The 22,537-nt window shown below is 43.3% G+C and overlaps 1 protein-coding gene across 1 annotated transcript in view; it reads right to left on the bottom strand.

The window, feature by feature from the left end:
* GRIK4 (glutamate receptor, ionotropic, kainate 4) overlaps positions 1-22,537 on the bottom strand; it is a 499,211-nt gene that overhangs the window by 136,539 nt on the left and 340,135 nt on the right. Inside the window, exons 9-10 of the mRNA XM_006833921.1 lie at positions 18,052-18,204; positions 16,796-16,900 (exon numbers count right to left, since the gene is read on the bottom strand). Coding sequence (XP_006833984.1) covers positions 16,796-16,900; positions 18,052-18,204 — 258 coding nt within the window. The remainder of the gene's footprint in view (positions 1-16,795; positions 16,901-18,051; positions 18,205-22,537) is intronic.

Here is a 22,537-nt window from a genome sequence, read left to right as displayed (position 1 = left end):
TTGGGAAGTCAATTTTGCTACTGAAAAATTAAGAAGTCTTCCTAGTCTTCTCCACTTATTGGTACTATCTAAGGAGAACACAGAAGTGACAGAAATTTAAAGGCTATTCAAGTTCTTTTCATTCCAGATCCTCACTCTCTAGGGCTATCCAAAGTTGGTTGAACCATTACTGACAATCTTTTTGTTTTTAAACCTCAAATGCAGGTGTCAAATTGAAATTTTCATTAGAAATAAAAACAAAACAAAAACAAATCAAGCCAGTTGCCATGGAGTCAGCTCTGACCCATGGCAACTCCATGTGTGTTAGAGAAGAACTGGGCTCCAAGGAGTTTTCAGTGGCTGATTTTGGAAGGCTGTATATAGTTATATATGCATGTCTCCTTGAGGGCACAGAACTGATGTCGACATAATGAACAGAAAAGGTACAGGTAAGGTGTGAAACACTATGGCCACCACCTGCAAGTCAAACCCACTGCCACTAACTCGATTCTGACTCACAACGATCCTACAGGACAAAGTCCAACTGCTCCATGGGGTTTCCAAAGCTGTCAATCTTTAAGAAAGCAGATTCTCCCATAGAAATGCTGGTGGATTTAAACCACCGACCATTTGGTTAGCAGCAGAGAGCTTTTGCCATTGCAGTACCAGAACTCCGTTATGGTCACAGATCCCAGGAATTAATCAAGATTACATCATAATACTGAGTTACACTTTTAAAATATATACAGTATAAAAAGGAGCTCTGGTAGCGTAATGGTTACTAATTGGGCTGCTAATCTCAAGGTCAGCAGTTCAAAACAACCAGCCATTCCACAGAAACATGAGGCTTTCTGCTCCTGTAAAGATTTACAGCCTCGGAAACCCTGTACAGGGTTGCTATGGGTTGGAATCGACTCATCAGCACTTAACAACAACAACAACATATAGTATAAAAGCAGAGTGGTTATGAGTCATGCTGCTAACCTCAAGGTCAGCAGTTTGAAACTACCAGCCGTTCCACGGGAGAAAGATGAGGCTTTCTGAATCCCGTAAAGATTTACAGCCTCAGAAACCCTATGCAGGGTTGCTACAAGTTGGAACCAACTCTACAGCACATGACCACCACCACCATATAGTATAAAACTATATCTTGATATGTTGTTGCTGTTGTTAAGGTGTCATCAAGTTGGTTCTGACTCACAGCAATCCTTATAGGATTTCTGAGGAGGAGCTGGTGGATTTGGACCACCAACCTTGCAGTTCAAACTGACCTTGAGGTCCAGTGCTTACCCTACAGCCCCTCACCAGGACCAGTTAAAAGGGCTCTCAATCTGAGCCTCCACAGTGAATGCCTCAGGTATGAAGGAGTATGATGTTTATTGAATTTAAATCCAACATCTACAATCATAAAAGTTTAGCTTACATGGGAGTCTGGGTTATGAGAAAGAGCCCAGCTGAGCACTTCAGGGCTGGTTTGGGAAACAAAGGAAGTTGTTGAAGTTGACCAAAGACCCTATTTATTAGCCAAAGGAGCCATCAAGATACGTGTTTAAGTCTGGAATGCTGTGAAAATTCAAGTTCAAGGGGATACAGTGATGAATGCCAAAGGTAAGAGACCAAAAGCAAGTTCAACAAATGCCGGGAAGGCTCCACACCAGTTGAACTCTACCAAGACTATCAGCCTGCAGCTCAAGATATTCTAAGGCAGTGGTTTTCTTGAAAACTGTGGGTTGCAATCCATTAGTGGATTATGAAATCAATACTGTGGGTCAGGACCTGTATTTTAGAAATGAAAGTGAGTGGAATAGATCAGAGAGCAATCTGCCCAGCAGGAGTAAGTATTGCTTCATAAACCTTGGTTTAAGTTATATATCTGTGGGTGTTTGTGTGTCCTGGACATGAATCTAAATGTGAGTCATGCATAAAAGGTGTGAAAGTGCTTGGCATAAGGGATTTGGGACACCCTACTGGAACATAATGGAGACACAATAAATCTATTTTTATCATACGTGAAATCCTACTTCTAGTCACTGATAACCACAAAGCATAGAAAAAATATCTTAACCCTAGTGGCATAATGAGTTACATGTTGGGCTGCTAACTGCAAGATCAAAAGTTTGAATCCACCAGCCACTCCATGGGAAAAAGATGAGGCTTCCTTGTCTCATAAAGATTCACAGCCTCCGAAACCCTATACAGAGTTGCTCTGAGTCAGAACTGATTCAACAGCAACAACATCTTTGAGTGCTGGTAGGGCACTGTAGGATAAGGACTGGACTGATAACTGCAAGGTTGGCAGCTCAAACCCACCAGTCGCTCCTTGGTAACCCCACACAGGGTCACTATGAATTGGAACGGACTCAACGCCACTTAATAATAACAATGTTTCTGAGCATTTACAATATGCCAGGTACTAAGCACTTTACGTTTATTATCTCATTGATCTTTTAAATCACATTGCAAAGAAGGTACTGCTATCATGCCCACTTTATAGATGAGAAAACTGAGGCTTGGGAAGGTAGGTTTCTTGCCCAAAGTTCTAGAGTTAATGCAGATTCAAACTCAGGCAGGTTGCCTCCAGGGCCACAATGTCATATACTAGGCCCACGATACTAATTTTATTGTGTTGTGGCTACGTTGTTAAACATTTAGCTAACATTTGAATTGTTTTTCTTTACCCACATGCCTTATGCAGTCCTGCTTAAGATTCCACATCCTAAAGTCAGCCTTTGTTTTTCCTTGCCTTTGATTCTCACATAAATATTTAGAAGTTGCTGGTGTTGCTAAGTAAAGTCGAGTTGTTTCCAACTCACAGCAATTCTGTTCAGGGTTTCTGAGGCTTTTAAATCTTTGTGGGAGCAGAAAGCCTCAGCTTTCTCCTTGGAACAGCTGGTGGGTTTGAACTGCTGATCTCGTGGCTCACAGTACAGTGCTTATCGTATGGAGCCACTGGGCTCCCAATATTTAGAAGAGAAGATTTAAATAAAACCTGAGAAAGAGGGCAGTGGGTAGAGGTGGAAAGTAAAGCACTGGGGAAGGGACCTGGCTTCCCGACCTGGCTCTTCCTTTAACCACCTCTGCTCTCCAAGTTCCACACCAGACCAAGAGCTATGTGAGACCTTCTATCTCCTTGCACTGTTTTACATGGGATGTACTTGGAGAAGTCTTCTCCAATCCCTCTGAATTGGTCAAATCTCCCATTACAAAGAGTGTCATGGTTTGAATTGTGTTTCCCTAGAATATGTGTCAACTAAGCTGGGCCATTATTCTCAAGTCTCAGTGATTTGGCAGTTATTGATGTAATGTGGCAGCTAGCTGATGATTTCCCACTATGTGATCTGATGTGATAAACCAATAAAAGAGTTAAGAGTAGGATGTAACACCCTTAATCTACCAAAAACCCTCATCTGATGTAAGGGGAGTCTCCCTGGGGAGTGGTCTGCAACAGCTTTTATCTTACAGATGATTAAAGGAGAGAGAAGGGAGCAGAGACCAGAGGGACCTACTGTCACCAAGAAATAAGATCCAGGAAGGGAGTGTGTCCTTTGGACCTGGGATCCCCGCACTGTAACGATCCGAGATCCATGGGAAGATTGATACTAAGACACATGGAGATTTCCAGCAATGTTGGGCCTTCAGATGCTAAAAGGAGACAAGGACTTTCCTCCTAAATGGTAAGTCAACAGAAATCGAACGCCTTCCTCTAGAGCTGGCACCATGATTTTAGACTTCTAGATTCCTAAACTGTGAGGGAATACATTTGTTTGTTAAAGCCATCAATGGGTCCAGGGGAAGATGGTGGAGTAAGGTAGACACAGTGAGTCTACTCTCTGTGACAAAGACATGGGAGACAGTGAAACAGATACAGATGTTGGTCCTGGAACCCTGAGCATTAGAGGATAGGGCAGAGAGATGGATTGAGTGCTGACTGGAAGAGGAAGCTGATCAGGATTAGCTAGAGAAAAGAAGAACGGATGGATTGTGGGATGGCATGAAGCACTGCAGCCATCTTCAAGTTTTGTGAGTGGCTGTCAATACAGGGGCCTGCAGGCACAGGACACAGCTGGAATTTGGCAGCAAGGAGGTGCATTTCTCCCTTGTTCCCATGTACTCCTGAAAGACAGTGTGTGTGGCCAGTCCCCCATCCTTGCCAACCCAGCATTCAGTGGCACCCCCTCCTATGCAGCCTCTGCTCTGCCTAGGGCTACATGCCTGGCATAGCGGCCTTGCTTCTGGAGGTACGTGAATCCACCCTGACCTACACAAACAATGATCAGAGAACCAACTGTGATCACACGTTCAGTCTCTACTGCATCCACCAAGAGACAGGCAGTGAGTGCCTGAGACTACACCAATACACAACCACCAAGTAAATATTAATACAAGGCCACAGTGTCTCAGAGAAAACAGACACTTTAGCTTACACAAAGAAACATGACAGAGCGCCTCAAACAAGTGGTCAAAACACAGAGTTAGAAAATATAGTACCAGAAATAGTATTAAAACTACGTGATAAGGAATTTGAAAGAATACTAATTAGGCAACTTCAATTGATTTAAGAAAGATGGAGAAAACTACAGACTAAATCAGGGCAAACATAGACAAAACTATGAGGAAAAAAAAAGAGAAACAAATTGACAAAATAAGTGAAAGAATGGGAACTACAGAAAATCAGCAAATAGAAAGTCAGAAGATTAACATTAAGTCTTCAGAAATAGATAATACACTGAAAGACCAAAGAAATAGAATTGAATCAATGGAAAGCCAAATTACTGGGCTTGAACAACATCTCTCAATAATCATCTGCTAGAGAGACAATCAGAAAAAGACCAAAATACCCAAAGACTTATGTGAGCCACTATCAAGAGGAATGATGTGTGATAGGAATTCCAGAACAGTAAAAGACAAAAAACAAACAAGCAAACAAACAAAACCATAGAGAATACTGCCCAAGAGTTGTTGGAAGAAAAGTCATTTAAGTTGAATGAACTCCAAGCAAGATAAATGCCAAAAGAAAAACACCAAGATGCATTATAATCAAACTTTTCAAAACCAAAGACAAAGACAAAGTCCTTACGGCAACTTAGGAAAAATGAAAAGTTACCTTCAAAGGAGAACTAGTAAGACTAAGCTTTGATTTCTCAGAAGAAACCAAGCAGGCAAGAGGACAATAGAATGTTATATATAAAACTCTGAAAGGAAAAAAATTTGCCAACCAAGATTCATATGTCCAGCAAAATCAAATATGATGGTGAAATTAGGTCATTTTCAGGCAAGTGGAAATTAAAAGAATTTATGAAAACAAGAGCAACCTTACAAAAAGTATCTAAAAGGAGTTCTTTGAATAAAGAACAAACAGACAACAACTTCAGACTAATATACATGCCAATAGCATCTAGACTCAACCCAGATATTTTGCTGTTGATAAGTATCATCAAGCTGATTTCAACTCACAGTGACCCTATATAGGGCTTCCAAGGAATAGCTGGTGAGTTTGAACTGCCGACCTCATGGTTCAAACTGATCTTGCATTCCAGTGCTTTTTCCCATAGCACCACACCAAGATTCCACTCCAGATATAGAAGTAGTATGCAAAGGAAAACAGAACTTTGTTGTTGTTGTTAAGTGCTGTCGAGTCTTTTGCAACCCATAGCGATCCTGTATAGTGTTTCTAAGGAGTGCCCAGTGAGCTTGAATCACCGGCCTTGTGGTTCAAACAACTTTGCAGTCCAGTGCATTAGCCCACAGTGCTATACCTAAAAATAAAGAACCAGAGATACAGTTCTAACAACAAGTAAGTAAAAATTTCCAAATGAAGAGGATTTCAAGAAAATAAAATAAGTTTAGCTGTAACCCTGAAAACTAGATTAAGCCTTACTCCTAGCCCTAGCCCAACATTCACCCCTAACACTAACCCTAGTCCTAACCAAAACCCTACTAATAAACTTAGTTCTAGACCTAGCCAAGACCTAGTCATAGTCCCAACCCTAACCCTCACTCCTATCCTCCAACCCCAACATACACAAAGATAGGGGGAAGAAAAAAAGCCATCCACTGGTGTTACTTCTGTCAAAGCAGCCCTGGATCATTAAGACAGGAGCACATATTGTGGGTTTCTCCTTTGCCACGGTCACACTTGTAATCATATAACTATTTAAGTAATTGTTTGTTTCAAGCCCATTTTTTCCACTAGACAACAGCCCATGAGTGATGGGACTCTTGTCGTGTCCACCACTGAGTCCCCAGTGCCTCTCACACAGTCGGGGCTCAGTAAATATCTGGTAATTGCATGAATAGATTGTGGCCTCAGCTCCAGGGCAGTGCCTGGCCTGTAACAAGTGCTCAGTAAATATCTGTTGCATTGAATTATGCAGCTCTTTGGAGCAAATCACTTCTCTTTAGTCTTCTATGATCTTACCTACAAAAGAAAAATATGGGCTAGGTTCCTACCAATTCCAACATGAATTTCTGAAAATGCCGGTATATTTATAACGTAGTCTCATTTTTCAAAGGGATTGGGGTAGTGCCTGGGAGAGCCAGGTCTGAGAGGCAGGTGAATACAGGAAGGCACTGAAAGCCTGTTTGGTTGCCCAGGCATGAAGATGAAGCAGGTGGTCACTTACGTGAGGATGCTAGGATGGTCTCTCTCCCACCTGTCACAGAAGAGCTCTTTGAGCCCTGTGGCTTATGGCTGGCATGTCTCCATTTGAGAATTTAGTCTTTGAGTTAATATGTTTGTGTGGTCAACACTGAAATAAATCTAAACCTTTTCTCAGGTAAACACACCATTTACAAAGGGATGGCAAATTTAATGCAAGGGGAGAGTGCCCTTCTACTCAGACCACATCTAAAAGATGCATATTGTTCCAGGTACTGGTCTTTAAGAGGCATGTAGCCCAGCTACAGTATGTTCCAAGGACAATGACCAGAAAGGTCAAGGGATTGAAGTCACATAAGGAAAAAAAATGAAAGCAATCCTGGGGAGGATGGAAGAGATGTGTGAACCCAAGGAATAGAAGTAAGGCCAAATGGAAGAGGCTTCAGAAAGAGAAATTTCTGACCAATAAAAGAAAGGACTTTCTTACAACAAGAGCTTTCTAAGATGCTGTCCCTAAAGGTAGTGAGTTCCTTTACACGAGAGGTGTAAAAGAGTAGATACTATTTCATGAGAATACATCTGTAAGAACACAAACATTTGATTAGAACACTAGTCTGGAAAATGTTTGGTATCCCTTTCAGTCCAGGAGTGTAGGATGTAGGTTGTACTCCTACATCTTGGGAATCAGGAGGAAGGTCAGAGCATCAAGGGTCAGATGAGGCCTTTGGACATCTTGAGAAGACAGGAGAGCAGGAGTGTGGGAGAGCAGATGCAGAGAAAAAGATCACTGAAGAAACACTTCCGCTATATATCACTGAGCATTTCTGGTTTCCTCTCCTGACTGAATCTTGTTAATTTGTACACATTTCAAGACCTATTCGTTGGTTTGCCCAGATTTCTATCTGTAATCCTAAATCTCAGGGATGCGACGTAGAATTTGATACACTCCTCCTGCCAAGGAAAAGAAGTCCACATTGGCTGTTCTCGGAGTCTTCAGTGACAGATACTTACTCTCTTAGGCATGGTTAGTGTTCATTTCATTTCCAATTCGCTATGACTCAAAATGCTACCCCAGATGATGCTGTCATGGATTCAATGGGCTTACCACCTATCTTAAATTTTCCAGAGTGGGGTACTACTAGGAGATCTTTTCTTTTTGGACAAATCTCCTTTCTTTTTAGATAGAAGTACAAAGTATTTACTTTTTTTTTTGGTCTGCACTCTAACTTCAACTTCCCTTTTTTAATTGAATGGTCAAAAACCTCACAGACTCTTCTGTACATTTTGGGGGATGACCAAACACCACACACAAAATGGCATACAGCGAGATCCTGGCAAATGAAGACTTATCTGCACATTCCTCTCCTTCCTCCCAGAAGACAGAAAGCATTTCGAATTAGCTACTGAGCAAATTTATCAGAGCTCAGACATGCTGGAGACTTTTCATCTTACAAGAAAATCACTGCCAAAGACCCTGACAGTTTGGGCTTGGAGGGTGCCCGACTTGGAAGAATTATGTTGAGGAATAGATGTCACTTGAACTAATGGTTCTAATGAAGGGTCCAGGGTGGAGGAAGCTGTTCATTCATTGTTCTTCAGTGACTCAGGACAATGAAGTCAGTAGAAATGCAGAGAACAGGGAAGGATGCACCTTCTGAGGTTTTTGGAGATGGGTTGAGAGTGGTGTATGTATGTATCCCAGATCCAGCTGGATGCAGGTGCTCAGGTAGGGGCAGTGTAAGCTTGGACCTCTCAGTGCTCTCGGGGACATGGGGAGTTTTTATTTTGGGAGATGCCAGCAGCTCTTTGAGAATCTCTGGATTCCCAGGAGTGCAGCCAGGACTCCTGTTTCTCTTGTCTCCATGCTACCCAGAGCCACTGCAAAGTGGACCAGGTGAGGTTGGTACAGTAAATGGAGAATAGGCACCAAGGAAGAAAAGACAGAGGTGGTGAGGAAGGGAGGCTCGGGGGAATTCATCCCAAAGAAGGCAGAATTGCTTTCCACCCAATGTGGCTAGTGTGGCTGGCATGGCTGGTCAGTGCTACCCTCCTCCATAGCTATGGAGTTACAGAGCTGCTTTGTCCATAGCTCTGTCCTGAACCACTCCTGCTTTGTCTGCAGCTCTGTCCTGAACCAGGCGGCAAGCCAGATTCCAGGAATACTACATGAAAAGATAGAGAGAGAAACAGATAGGCAGCTCTGTGAGGACGACAGGCCAAAACGTGCACAATGCAGTCAAATCCTCAGCACACATCTACAGTAATTTTATGATGCACAGAAAGCAGATATTATTATGCTCATCATCCTTCTTTTAACCAGGAAACACTGAGGTTCGGAGAGCTAGCATCTGTGAGAGCTGAGACTCAAACCCAAGTCTTCTGCTGCTAACCTCCATACACTGTTGGCTCCTCTGTGCCAGGCTCCCCTCCGCTTCCTGGTATTTCCCACTTCCTCCTTGGACTGCTGGCCTTTCATCTCCACACCTCTGGCCTGTGGCCTGCCCTACCTCTTATCAAAGCTGACTGATGCAGGCAGCTTCATGGGACTAAATTAACAGCTCAGCCTCTTCCAGCTCTGTCAGACAGGAGCCGGCTGAAGAGCAAGAGAGGACTCACTCAGAACTGGCAAAGTTCCCTGGGCTGAGCTCAGGCGAGAAGCGTGATCGGCCACATCACAAGAAATATGTTTAACATGCAGCACTTTCAAACCCCACTCTTTTGCCCAAAAGCAACTCCCCCCACCTAAAAATGCAAGTAGCTCTAAATTGCTTGCTGGCTGATGCGTGAATAAGTTTCTGTAGTCAGTGAATTCCCCATCAAAGCTGAGCTTTGGGAGAAACCAGACTCATGTGGGGCCAGGAAGTCAGACAGGGAGAGCGAGTCCTTAAGGGTAATCCTTCCACTCACCTGCTCCTTGATGCTGGGCTGGCCAGGAGACTGGTTTCCCTGCCAAAAGCAGGGGGATGGGCAATGGGGAAGGAGAATTACAAGGGGGCTTCAAAAAGTTTGTGGAAAATAGAATGAACAGAGTTTTTCCAGTGAATACTCTGGGAAGCAGTAGTTTTAGGGAACTCTCAGGACAAAATCCTCGGGGCCCCCACTCTGGGCTCTGCACATACTTCCTCAGCCACATGGGCATCCATTCTCCAGAGCTGGAAGCACTGTGCTGAGCATGGAGGTTAGCATGGACCATGCTTAGCATGGACACCTGGGCATCATTATACTTTGAGACTCATCTGGGCTTCTTGACATTATTTCACTTGAGGAGGGACTGATGGAAGCTGAGGCTAAAAGGTAGGGAGGGCTCTACCAAGGCTGCCTATGGATGGGGTCGTCATTTCTCCCTGAAAGCAGACACATAGGAATGACATGCACACATCTGCACTCTCTAGTAGGGAAGTTACACTGGATGACCTTTGCAGTTTCCTCCAGCTCTAGGAATATGACATTCCATGTCATATTGTCTGTTTACAACCTCATGCCAATTCCCCTGTTCTTGCTTCTTTAATTAAAAGGAAGAAATACTGACTTCTCACTAACCTTCCATGAAGCCCCCAAACTGCGCATCTCTTTTTCCCCTGATTCTACCCAGATCAGTGGCAAAGTCCCTGTGACTTGGGAGAATGACCTGCCCAGCAGCCTCCCCAATCTTGTTAGGTCCAGACAGGGGACTGGTACTCAAGACTACAATTTCCAGCAATCAAACACCCGTTCCAGTGCTCTGAGCCAGGTCCTGGCAAAGGCAGTTTCAGAGGATCTGCATATTTATGGTAAACTCCTTCCGCAAATTGAAAATGTATTAGACTGTAGCAATCACAGCATTCTCCAAGCGGCTTCTCCTCACTGGCAACCTGTCTGAGCCTTAATGGCTGTTCTTGTTAGCGCAGATGGAATCTGAGCTGTTACCAAGCTCATAATAAAGAGACTGGGGGGAAAGGGCGCAGATGTTCGAGACCTCGCCATGAAGAAAATGACACCCTTGCTCGCTGTACATCCCATACCATTTGAAGGCAGCGTCAAAGCAGACTGTGATCTGACAGCATGTTTTCAGGGGTCTTTGTTGTCGTTCTTTGTTGTTTTTTTGTAAGTGGGGGAAGGGATCCCACCTGCAGGTCTGCTAAAATTGCCATCAAAGCCACAGAAGATGTTCCTTGGTGTTCCAATTGAGGGAAGGCCATGCTAAGAAATGCAGCTGCCTTTACCCCACTGCCAAAAGTAAGCCCCATCACGGTGGACAAGGAGGATTCACACTTCCCCAGAAAGGAGGCAGGTTTGGCTCTAAGTGGACTTTGGTCAGAAAAAATTTCAAGAGAGGAGATGAAAGAGGCCTTTCCAGCAAACTGGTAGAAACCGCAAAGGTCATCTAGTGTAACTTGCCTACTAGAGAACGGAGTTGGAGCCTCAAGGAATCCCAGTTCTTAAGTGTGTAAGGGTGGCTCGTTGGTCAGAACTGCTCTCAGATTATCCCAGAGAACCAGCCCCTTGAAAGCTGAGTTTCTACCCACTTTGGAAAACAAGATACAGCGACCAACTCCCAAGGTTTTTTACTCACCCCTCCTTGTCCCACCTTGCCAATCTCTCCATCTCTGCAGGAACACAGAGTTAAATGGACCTGTTGTCCAAGTAAAACGTGACGCTGCTCTAGTTTCTATGAAAATGATCCTGGGCATTTGAACAAGGGGTGGGGCTGAGTAGGGGGAGTAGGGGAAAGAGGCATAATTAATTGACCTCAAGACACAGAGATCAAAATGAAACAAAAATCTGAAAACTAATTCAGTCAGAAAACAAATCCAGTCAATAGAAATTGAGTGTTCAGATGGAAGAAATGGATAGTCTCACAGTGCCCTCAGCTCTGTACTGTTCAGCTCCATCTGGAACATGGTCCTCAGTTTGGGCCTTGGGCTTGAATAGAGACCTAGACCTACCACTAAGCATTAGTGGTGAGCGTTTTGGAAACTGTGTCATATCGGGAACAGCTTGGGGAAGGAGGCAATATAGGCACAGCAACACAAGCTCTGTTTGGTAACTGTAAACTTCCATTTTTGTCTTTCCTAAACAACTACGAACTCTTGAAGGGACCCTGACTTATTTCTCTCTGCATTCCCAGACTTTGACAGAGTAGGTGCTCAAAAACTTGATGCTAAATTCAGGAATAAAGGAACTAATGGATGAATGAAGGCAAAGAAACAATTTTCAAATATTTGAAGTCATTAAGAGGAAGAGGAGGCAGGCTTAGTCTGGGTTTCTCTGTAGGGCAGAATAAGGAGCAGATTTTGAGCCAGTACCTGGAAGAATCTAAGCAATGTTTCCTTGGGAAGCACTGGATGCACCAGCTCAGGGCATGCTTCAGTAGAGGTTGGGGGACAGTCTCTTTCATGGACACTTGGAGAACATGACTGAGTTGGGCTGGAAGAGTAGACTAAAGAACCTTTTGTCCAACATGCTCTAGGACAATGTTGCATAATGGAAAGAACACAGGCTTTGAAGACAGCTAGACCTGAAGTGCGTTCTTCAGTCTAGCATTTACTAGCTATGTGAATGAGAGCACATTACTTTATCTCTCCCTGTCTCAGTTTCATCACTCAAAAGATGGCAAGAATAGCTTTCATGAAGAGTTGGAAAAAGGATGGGAAATTTTAAATATGTGTACATCAGCCAGCTAGTGCATGCATGTAGGAGACACTTCATGAGTAAGTCCCTGAAGCGTACAAATGGTTAATGTCCTCAGCTGCTAACTGCAAGGTTGGCAGTTGGGATCTATCCAGAGGCACCTAGGAAGAAAGGTCTGGTGATCTAATGCTGAAAAATCAGCCTCTGAAAACCCATGGAGCACAGTTCTACTCTGACACACTTGGGGTCACCACAAGTCAGAGCTGACTGGACAGCAGCTGGTTATTATGATGTCAGCAGAGCTGACTTTTTATCAAACCATAGGCAGACAGAAGAGAGCGTCAGGCAAAACTATCTCCAATAGTCCTATGGGTCCTGTCAGGCCAAATGTTGAGGGGTCACCATCTTCATTTCACAGAGGGAAAAACTGAGGTGCCCGCATTGTGATAAACAATGAGCCAATAGAAAAGTTTAGATCCCCCATCTTTAGCTAGGGATGTCAAAACCCAGTGCCTCATCCCTTCCTCTCCCGAAGGCTTAATTAGAGCCTGTTAAAGCTATTTCCGATCCTCAGATGAAAGGTGTGCTCATCTTATTACAGCTCGAACAAAGTCACTCGGGGGCTGCTCAGAGTCTCTAATCTTTAGACCAAGTTAAATGAAGGAAATTAAGGGTCTTCTAATACTGTTTCTTTTTCTTTTCCCTTGTCTTTTTCTTAATGCCAAAATCAGAAAAAAGAAACTGTATGATTCCAGTGCTAGATAGGTGTCTTTTGAAGGATGGGAAAGGGGAGATCTCACATGGAAGAAGGAACAAGGGAACCTGAAAGCAATCCTTTTAACTTCAAAATACTTGGACCTGGGAAGATGACCCAGCTTCAGAAATGTAACTAACAGAATACCACAACCAACTGCTGTCAAATTGGTCCCAACTCATAGTTACCCTGCAGGACTGAGTAGAACTGAGCCATAGGCTTTCCAAGGCTGTAAATCTTCATCTTCCTCCAGAAGAGCAGTGGGGTTAAACTACCGACTTTCTGCTTACCAGCTGAGTGCTTAACTGCTGCATCAATAAAACTTCTCATAGAATACAATAACTCCTCATAGAATACAATAAGGAAACCCTTCTCCATACAGAGTCAAAATAGTACTTTTTTCCAATGGTAAAAAATAACCCTGAATTCTGAAAGACTGTTTTTAAAATGGCAATAATCCTTTAATCAGCCACCAGCAGGGAATATGGCATTTGGTTCAGACATCTTACCAATTACAACCCACTGGGCCCCTGCATGGTGCTTTCTCAATAATCAAAACCAGCTCTGAACAGTCACTCCCCAAGACAGAAAGAGAGAGAACAAAACCATGAAACCATATCCAAATGAAAAGATGCCATTACTAAAGAACATCCAACAGGTCATAAGGAACTTGGGACCCTTCTGGTTTGGGTGAAGTATTTTGATTTGGGGGTGTAGGGAGTCCCTGTGTGATGCTGTAGGGTAAGCACTAGTCTGCTAACCACAAGGTCGGAAGTTCAAACCCACCAGTAATTCCTCAAAAACCCTATACAAGGTCAGTATGAGTTGGATCAACTTGATGGCACTCAACAACAATAACAATGGGGTTTCCAGATAGGAGTGGGAGACCCAAGAGCATGCATGGGCTTTGCAATCAGATGAACTTGAATGTAACTCCAGCTCTGCCTGAAGGCCAATTTTCTTGCCCACCCTGAGCTTTGTAATGTAGAAATGTATCTGGCTTGCAAGGTTGTCCTCAAGATTAGAAGTGATCTGTGCAAAGTGCCTATATGGTGTTGGGAATGTCACAGGCACTCATGAGATGTTGTTTCCCTTGCTTCTTGTCATCCTTCCCTCCCTGCTAACACCACCTTGGGAGAAAATTAGAGAAGAGATAAAGACTTTCCTCCCACCCTGGAAGTGAAGTCCAATTAATTATCACTTCCCGAACCATCTCTTCATCCTGTAACAAGCAGGGAAAGGACACTTGTCAAAAGGCAAAGATTGGGCTGTTGATTGTGGTGGGACTTGGAGACCAGCGCTGCAAAGCCACATCTTTACCCACAATGCATTTTGCACAGGTTCCACTGGGTACTTATGGAGCCTGAAACAGAGTGGGGAAAACCGCAGGACAGTCAACAGATTTGTTGAAGAAAAATGGGCAATAAGGACGGTTAGTACCATCCACTTTCTAACTCCATTCAAGAGTTTGTATCCCCAATAGTGAATAATTGTTACCAGGACTGCTTGTGAGGGCTGGAAATGTAATGGTAGACATTTTGTAGCAGAGAGGGGTGTGATTAACTTTTCAGTCTAGGAGCAGCGGTCCCTGGGACCATCAACGGAGAAGAGTGGAGAGCGGAACCCTACCCAGAGAAGCAGTCATGCCTGAGATGGAGGCAGAGATGATGACATGGAGAGATGGAACAGCTGGGGACTTTAGAGAGGGGCTGTGTGCTGAAGACCGGGAGGGTGTGGGGGGCAGGCTTGCAGGGTATACCCTTTGGTTAGTTGACGATGCATGGAGGGTATTGTAACCATGGCAATGAAATGATATACAATAGGATGAATGTAAAACTAATGTCCTCCCATGTAAACTATCACATAATTCACAATAAAACATAAAAAAAAAAAAAAAAAAAGATTGTATTCTTAGGGTTAAAAATACCTTTAATGGTCGCTTCAGCAGATTCCATTCAACAGAAGCTCAAAATGATGGGATGGGGGCAGATGAGGGGAGGGGGAAGCAAGAAAAAATTGTAAGCAGTTCACTGACACTCTTCTACCAGAATCAAGCCGACCCAAACATGGATTCACTATGAGTTAGAATGGACTCGATGGCAACATGGGCATTGCTTAAAGGTGGAGTAGTCCTGGCTTCATGAAGTGTCATCTGCAGAGTCACACCAGGACTCAGGTTTCTCACACTTTGTATGAGACTCTTTCCTGCTACCCTGTTGTCTTCCGAGAAGAGTGGCCTTGCCTCATGGCCCAATCACTGTCCTCCTAGACAGAACTACAGAGAAACTCTTGAGAAGGGCTGCATAGAAGTTTCCACCCCTGGGAAGAATAGCAGGAGGTAGATACAAGGAGGTCTCCAAAGAATAGCACAAGGTTCTCCTAGCACAGGTGAGAATCACCCCTGGGGTGTCTGATGAATGTGGTGGTTCCTGAGCCCCATCCTAGGTTTATACAACTCAACAGCTCTGAGGTGGAGTCTAAAAATCTGTTTTTAGCACAGTACCAGGGTGATTCTGATTACAATCTGCCCTAAGGGTTAAGAACTTGGACTTCAGACTTGAACTTAAAGTGCATTCTATACCTGTTATGTCATGGGTAAGTCAATCAATTTCTCTGAACATCAATTTCCTTACATGTAAAATGAGAATCCATAAAAAACAAAAAACAATCCTATTTTGTAAGATTAAATGAGAAAATATTTATGGACCTCTTGAGTTCATGGTACAAACCAAATCAAACCAAGCCCACTGCCATTGAGTTGATTTCGACTCGTAACAACCCACTGGATGGAGTACAAGTGCTCCTTGTGATTTCTGGGGCTCTCAGTCTTTACGGGAGCCGACAGCCTTGCCTTTCTTCCTCAGAGCAGCTGATGGGTTTGAACTACCGATCTTGAGATGAAGTCCAATGCTTAACCCATAACATCAGCAGGACTCCACAGGCCATAATAAGGGCTTAATAAATGGAAGCAACAATGATGAAGAAAAGGATTCTTAAGAATTTCCTGGAAAAGGAGATACTACAATGCCTTCAGTGGTGTGCTCCCTTGCTCAGTCACTCTAATAGTTAGGAAACTTCAACATATTTGCACTCTGCTGTAATTAGTGCCCTGTCTCCTACGTTTCCATCTTTCCTAAGGTTGGAGAAAGACTGGAGTAAGAATAGAAAGTTGATTATTAGACCGAGGTGGAGGGTGGAAGACTTTCAGAGAGGCAGTTAGAGTGGCTGTCAGAATCCTTTGTCCTCTGATGGAAGAGAATTAGAGGAAAGGGGAGTAAGAAGGTTAATGGGGGAAATGAGAAAAGGAGTGGGAAGTCGAAAGGAGTTGTGAAGGACAAAGCATGGCTGAGATGACAGGGGTAGACTGGGAGCAGACAGTGGAAAAGTGGGTGAATAGCAGTAGGGTGTTCAGGTGGGCCAGAGAGAAACTGGAGGGAAAGAACTGAAGGAATTCCTCAGTCCGTGTGAGGTACAATCTGTTCCTTACCAGTGGGCTCTGTGGAGTCTAACACAGATGCCAGAGTTAAAGAGAGATTTAGAAAGTAGAGTAACCCAAAATCGTGGACAAGGCCTAGAAGTCCTTCTTACATGGCACCCCTATTGTCTATTCTCCCCCAGAAAGCATGCTGCCTTCCTTTTGGCAATCTACTGGCTGTGTGCTGTCTCTGATCCTCATGGCAGGAAGGGAGGCTGGTACATGCCAGATGCCAGGCACAGGATGCAGCCTATTGCTCTTGGGGATAACCGAGAGCAGGTGGTCATCCTGAGCTCCAAAGGGTCTAAGAAATAGGCTGGGAAAAAAGAAAGGAGCGAGGAGGCAGGATCAGCCATCATAACAGAATGGTTAGACTTACCTGTCGAAAACCATTCTTCGTGAACTGTAAGATTTTCAGGGCATAGTTGGACCGCTGGCCTTTGCTGTTGAATTCAATGTGGCCGGTGAGACCTTCCAATTCTACCTGTCCAAGAGAGAGTGAGTTACAGCACCAGGTTGGCCCCATGTTCCACCTAGCTCCAACCAAGCAGTCCATACATGCACTGTTAGGATGCTTAAATAACAGAAGTCATCAAGATCCCTCTCCTGTTGCTCCCACTTATAGCATCGTGAGACTACCAGTGAAATGTCTTTGGAGTCAAGTCAGACTTGACTGCGTCTGGAGCAGGAGAAGGACGAACCCATACCCAGTGAACTCACATCTGCTCTATAAACCACAAAAGGCCAAGATTCTAGATTGCATTGATTCCCCTCTGCCCATCTTCCAGGTTAGACAGGTGCTAACCTACCCTCAGGCCTGCAAGAAGTCAGAATGACCCTATATCTGACTATAAAAGCAAACTCCCAAAGACAGATTCTCCAGCAGACTTGTCTGGGAGGAGATGTCTTGCTAGTGGTTATAGAGGCATGCCCAGGGGAGAATACTGGGAAAATCTAGCACCAAGTTAGAAGTTCTGAGTCTGACAGCTCTCCAAGGAGCAACATTGCCCTTCCCCAGCTATGCTGAGCCTAATTTGTTGGGACCACCTCTGTAATTTAGGAGCTCCCTCTGGTAGCGTAGTGGTTATGAATTGAGCTGCAAACTTCCCGGTCAGCAGTTCAAAACTGCCAGCTGCTCCACGGTAGAAAGATGAGGCTTTCTGCACCTGTAAAGATTTACAGCCTCGGAAACCCTGTACAGGGTCGCTATGAGTTGGAACCGACTCCACGGCACATAACAACAACAATAGTCCTGGTGTGGTGTTACAGGATAAACACTGGACTGCTAATCACAGAGTTAGCAGTTCAAACCCACCAGCCACTCCTCAGAAGTTCTATACAAGGTCACTATGAGTTGAAACTAATTCAATGTCACTTAACAACAATAATAATAGTGTAAGCCTCAGGGGTCATTCCTTGTAGACAAACTTGCCAGATATTTATTCTCTGTGGTTTCTAGGGATTAGGGAACAAAGATGACCCAGTACCCACTTAAGTGGAGTTGTTACAAATTGCTGTTTTATCTGGGGTTGTGCTGTATTACGGAAGCATGGAGTAGTGGAGTTCTTGCTCCTTGAACTGACTACCCATTGAGCTCGCTGGGCATGGCCTGCAGGGTCCTCAGCTGCTCCTCACCATTCGCAGGTAGTTCATGAGGCTGGTGCCATGCTGCCAGATCTGGGCCGAACCACAGGACAGGGGCTTAACGCCGATCTCCTGGCTCCGATTCAGCTCCTGCACTGCAGTCACCACAGCGTACACAGCATCAAACAGCAGAGCCGAGGAAAGCTGGAGGTACAGGGTGAGGAGGAGGGAAGAGGACAGAAAGTGACAGAACGGGAGGCAGAAATAAGAGCGACACAAATGGAGTAAGAGGAAAAGAGAAGAAAACCAAAAGAAAGTAAATATAAGGGAGTATCTTCATTGTCCTTGGTCCATGTCACTGGATGAAGAATCTGAGTGCTGGCCCAAAGAAGGCAATGTTGGAAGGCCTTCACTAGGAATCAAACTTTACTCTACCCCTTGGGGCCCCAAATGTTTTCAAGCATATCCTTTCTATCTTTGTTTCAGGAAAATAGAAATTTCTATTGTTCTTAGGAATCCCCAGTATGAGGGCAACTGCCTATCTTGGAAGAATAAAGGGACACACAGACTCTCTTCTCAGATTTGCCTAAGTTTGAAGGTTAGTTTCTCCAAGAACACTCCTAGAGAACCATCTCTACCTAGAAGTGTCTATTACTCCACTCTACTTTGTACTATTACATTTGATGAGCATTGAAGAAGCATACAATAAGCTCAAAGGCCAAAGATGAGTAAGACCCTCTTCGTAGAGTAGATGATAGCAGGTTGGGTGAGGTGGGAGCAGGGATACAGAAACAAATATAGGGAACATGACACAGAGTGGGGTGAACTCACATAAGTCCGTGGAGTTCCAAAGAGGGAGATAACTTTTCTGATGTGTGATCCAGAAAATGCACAATGTTGGATATTAGCATGGAAGGCTTTGGTAGATAAACTATTGGATATGGAGTGGAAAGTACCTGGGAAAGGGAGGAAGGGAGGAAGACATTCCAGAGAGTGGATCTATATGAAAGATACAGATGGAAAAGTGTGGGAGCTCTTAGAAGAAGGAAGCAGTAAATCAGAAATGTAGGCAAGGGGAAAATGTGGGGGACCTTAAAAGCTAGGGGAAGAGGTCATTGCCGTTGTTCTTCTATATTTTCATCACTCTTAGAAATTACATTTTTTTTATTGTGGATACAAGCAACATGAAGTCTTTGACAACTTCAATCTTTTCTCAATTTATCATGATGTTATTTACTGGTCCAGCGGTGAGGATTTTTGTTTTCTTTACATTGAAGCACAATCTATACTGAAAGCTGTGGTCTTTGATCTTCATCAGTAAGTATTTTAAGTCCTCTTCAAGGACTTAAACCTAGCTCAACCTACCTAGCAAGCAAGGGTGTATCATCTGCATATTGTAAGTTGTTAATGACTCTTCTTCAAATCCTGATGTCTTGTCCTTTTTCCTATAATGTAACTTCTCCAATTATTTGCACAGCATACAAATTGAATAAGTGTGGCGGAAGAATACAACCCTGGTGCACATCTTTCCTAACTTTAAACCATTCATTATGCCCTTGTTCAGTTCTAATGACTACCCTTACCTTTTCCAAATGGATTTTCACAGAACCAAGAACACAATGAGCCTATTAGTTAGTGGCAGAAGAAATGTTTGATCTGCTTGCCCCAAAGATTTGATCTTGGTCCCATAGTGGGAGCTGAACACCTAGTTAAGATCTGATACCACAGAATTACCATATAGCCAAGCAATTCCACTTCTATGTATATATGCAAAATACTTGAAAACAGTGACTCAAATAGACACTTGTTCACCTAATGTCCATTGTAGCTTTATTTACAATAGCCACAAGGTAGAAATAGGTTATCCATACAGTCGATTGGTGACTCCATGGTCTATGTTCTTCATGAGCACAATGAAGTGTTCTGGTTCACAAAGTTATCCCTAGTTTGTCATGACCTACACCACCGAAAGCCTTTGCATAATCAAGAAAGCACAAATAAACTTCGTCTCTCATACGATGGACATGTTGTCAGGAGGGACCAGTAACTGGAAACAGACATCATGCTTGGTAAAGAAGAGGGTAAGATGGGTTGGCAGCAGTACCACCGTAGCAGCAGTAGTGGACTCAAATGTAACAATAATTGTTAGGATGGCTCAGAACCAGGCAGTGCTTCGTTCAGGGTCGCTATAAATCAGACCAATTACAACGCACACAGCAACAATAACAAGGAATTACAAAGAAGCCCTGTTAGTGCAGTGGCTGAAACATTTGGTTGCTAACTTGACAGTCAGTAGTTCAAACTCACCAGTTGCTTCTGTAAAGATTTATATCCTTGGAAACTCTATGGAGAAGTTCTATTCTGTCTTATAGGATTTTATGAGTCAGAATTGACTAGATGGTTTGGGATTAAATTACAAACTCTTTAGAGCAGGGAATAGGCAGGGACTAGCACTAGGCCAGAACTGTGGTGGCTCCCCCCAACACAGATTAAATCTTGACTGAAATCAACCAATACCAGCCACTCCACAGGAGAAAGAGGCGTTCTGCTCCCAAAAGAGTTACAGCCTCTGAAACGCTACATGCGCCACTCGTCTGACAGTTTGTCGTACTGTGGTGGCTTGCATGTTGCTGTGATGCTGGAAGCTATGCCAGCATCATTGGTATTTTAAATACCAACAGGATCACTCTTGTTGGACATGTTTCAGTGGAGTTTCTAGACTAAGACAGACCAGGAAGGAGAGGTGTACTACTTCTGAATGGTTAATGACTGAAAGCCTTATGAATACCAGAGGAACATTATCAGTTATAGTGCCAGAAGAGCAGACCATTATGAATAACAACGGAACACTGTCAGATATAGCGCCGGAAGATGAGTCCCTCGGGTTGGAAGGCATTCACGATACAGGACCTTCATTTGCTGATGGGACACAACTCAAAATGAGTAGAAAGAACTACAAACTTCCATTAATAATCAGAACAAGGTATGCTCAAAGTATGAATTTAGGAGAATTAGGAATGGTCAAAATGAAATGGAATGCATAAAAATCATTATCTTAGGCATTACTGGGCTGAAATCAGCCATTTTGAAGTAGACAATCATGGCTTACTATGCTAATAAAAACAAATTCAAGAGGAATGGCATCACATTTGTCTTCAAGAAGCACACTTCAAGATCTATCTAGAAGAATAATGCTGTCTTCGATAGGATAATATTTAAATATCTACAACGTAGACCAGTTAATATCACTACTAATCAAATTTACACATCAACCACTAAAGTCAGTGATGATGAAAGTGAAAATTTCTACCAACTTCTTCAGTCTGAAATTGATCAAACATGCAATCAAGATGCATTGATAATTACTAGTGATTAGAATATGAAAGTTGGAAATGAAGAGGATGGATTAGTAGTTAGAAAATAACATGGCCTTGGTGATAGAAATCATGCTGGAGATTACATGATAAAATTTTGCAAGGCCAATGACTTATTCATTACTAATATCTTTTTTCAACAACATAAAAGGCAATTAACCCAACACAATTAATCCTGAAAATGGATGGTGCTAGGGCGCCAAGCCCATACCCGGCCATCATCAGAAATTGGGACACATGCGAGACCTCCACAAACCTCGAAAACCCTATACAGGACACTATGACTTAGAACCCACTCGATTGCATTCAGTAACAACATACACATAAACTTCACCAGATGGAATACACAGGAATCAAGTTGACTACATCTGTGAGAAGAGATGATGGAGAGGCTCAGTATCTTCAGACAAAACAAAACAAGGGGGAACAGACTATCAATTGCTTATATGCAAGTTCAGGCTGAAGCTGAAAAAAATTAAAACAAGTCCATGAGAGCCAAAATATGACCTTGAACATATCCTACCAGAATTTGAACACCATCTCAAGAACAGATTTGATTCATTAGACACAAATGTCCAAAGACCAAGAGTTGTGGGATGACATTATGGATATCATACAAGTAGAAAGCAAAAAAGCCATCAAAAAGACAGCAAAGAAAGAAAAGACAAAATGAATGTCAGAAGAGATTATGAAACTTGCTTTTGAATGTAGAGATGCTATAGCAAATGGAAAAAATGATGACGTCAAAGAGTGGAAGAGAACATTTCAAAGGGCAGCTAGAGAAGACAAAGTAAAATATAATAAAGAAATTTTAAAAGACCTAGAGTTCGAAAACCAAAAGGGAAGAACACACTCAGCATTTCTCAGGCTGAAATAACTGAAGAAAAAAATTTCAAATCTCTGGTTGCAATATTGAAGGATTCTATGGGGGAAATATTGAATAACACAGAAAGCATCAAAAGAATACACACAGTCACTGTATCAAAGAGAACTGGTCAATGTTCAACCCTTTCAAGAGGTTGTTGTTGTTGTTGTCAGGTGCCATCGAGTCAGAACCGACTCATAGCTACCCCATGCACAGCAGAACAAAACAATGTCTGATCCTGGGCCAACCTCACTACCGCTGCCACACTTGAGTCCATCAATGATGCCACCTGGCCAAT

Source organism: Chrysochloris asiatica, unplaced genomic scaffold (assembly GCF_000296735.1).
Source record: "Chrysochloris asiatica unplaced genomic scaffold, ChrAsi1.0 scaffold00008, whole genome shotgun sequence".
NCBI lineage: Eukaryota > Metazoa > Chordata > Mammalia > Afrosoricida > Chrysochloridae > Chrysochloris > Chrysochloris asiatica.
Note: the sequence above shows the minus strand (reverse complement) of the source record. Positions and strands in the feature narration are given on the sequence as shown.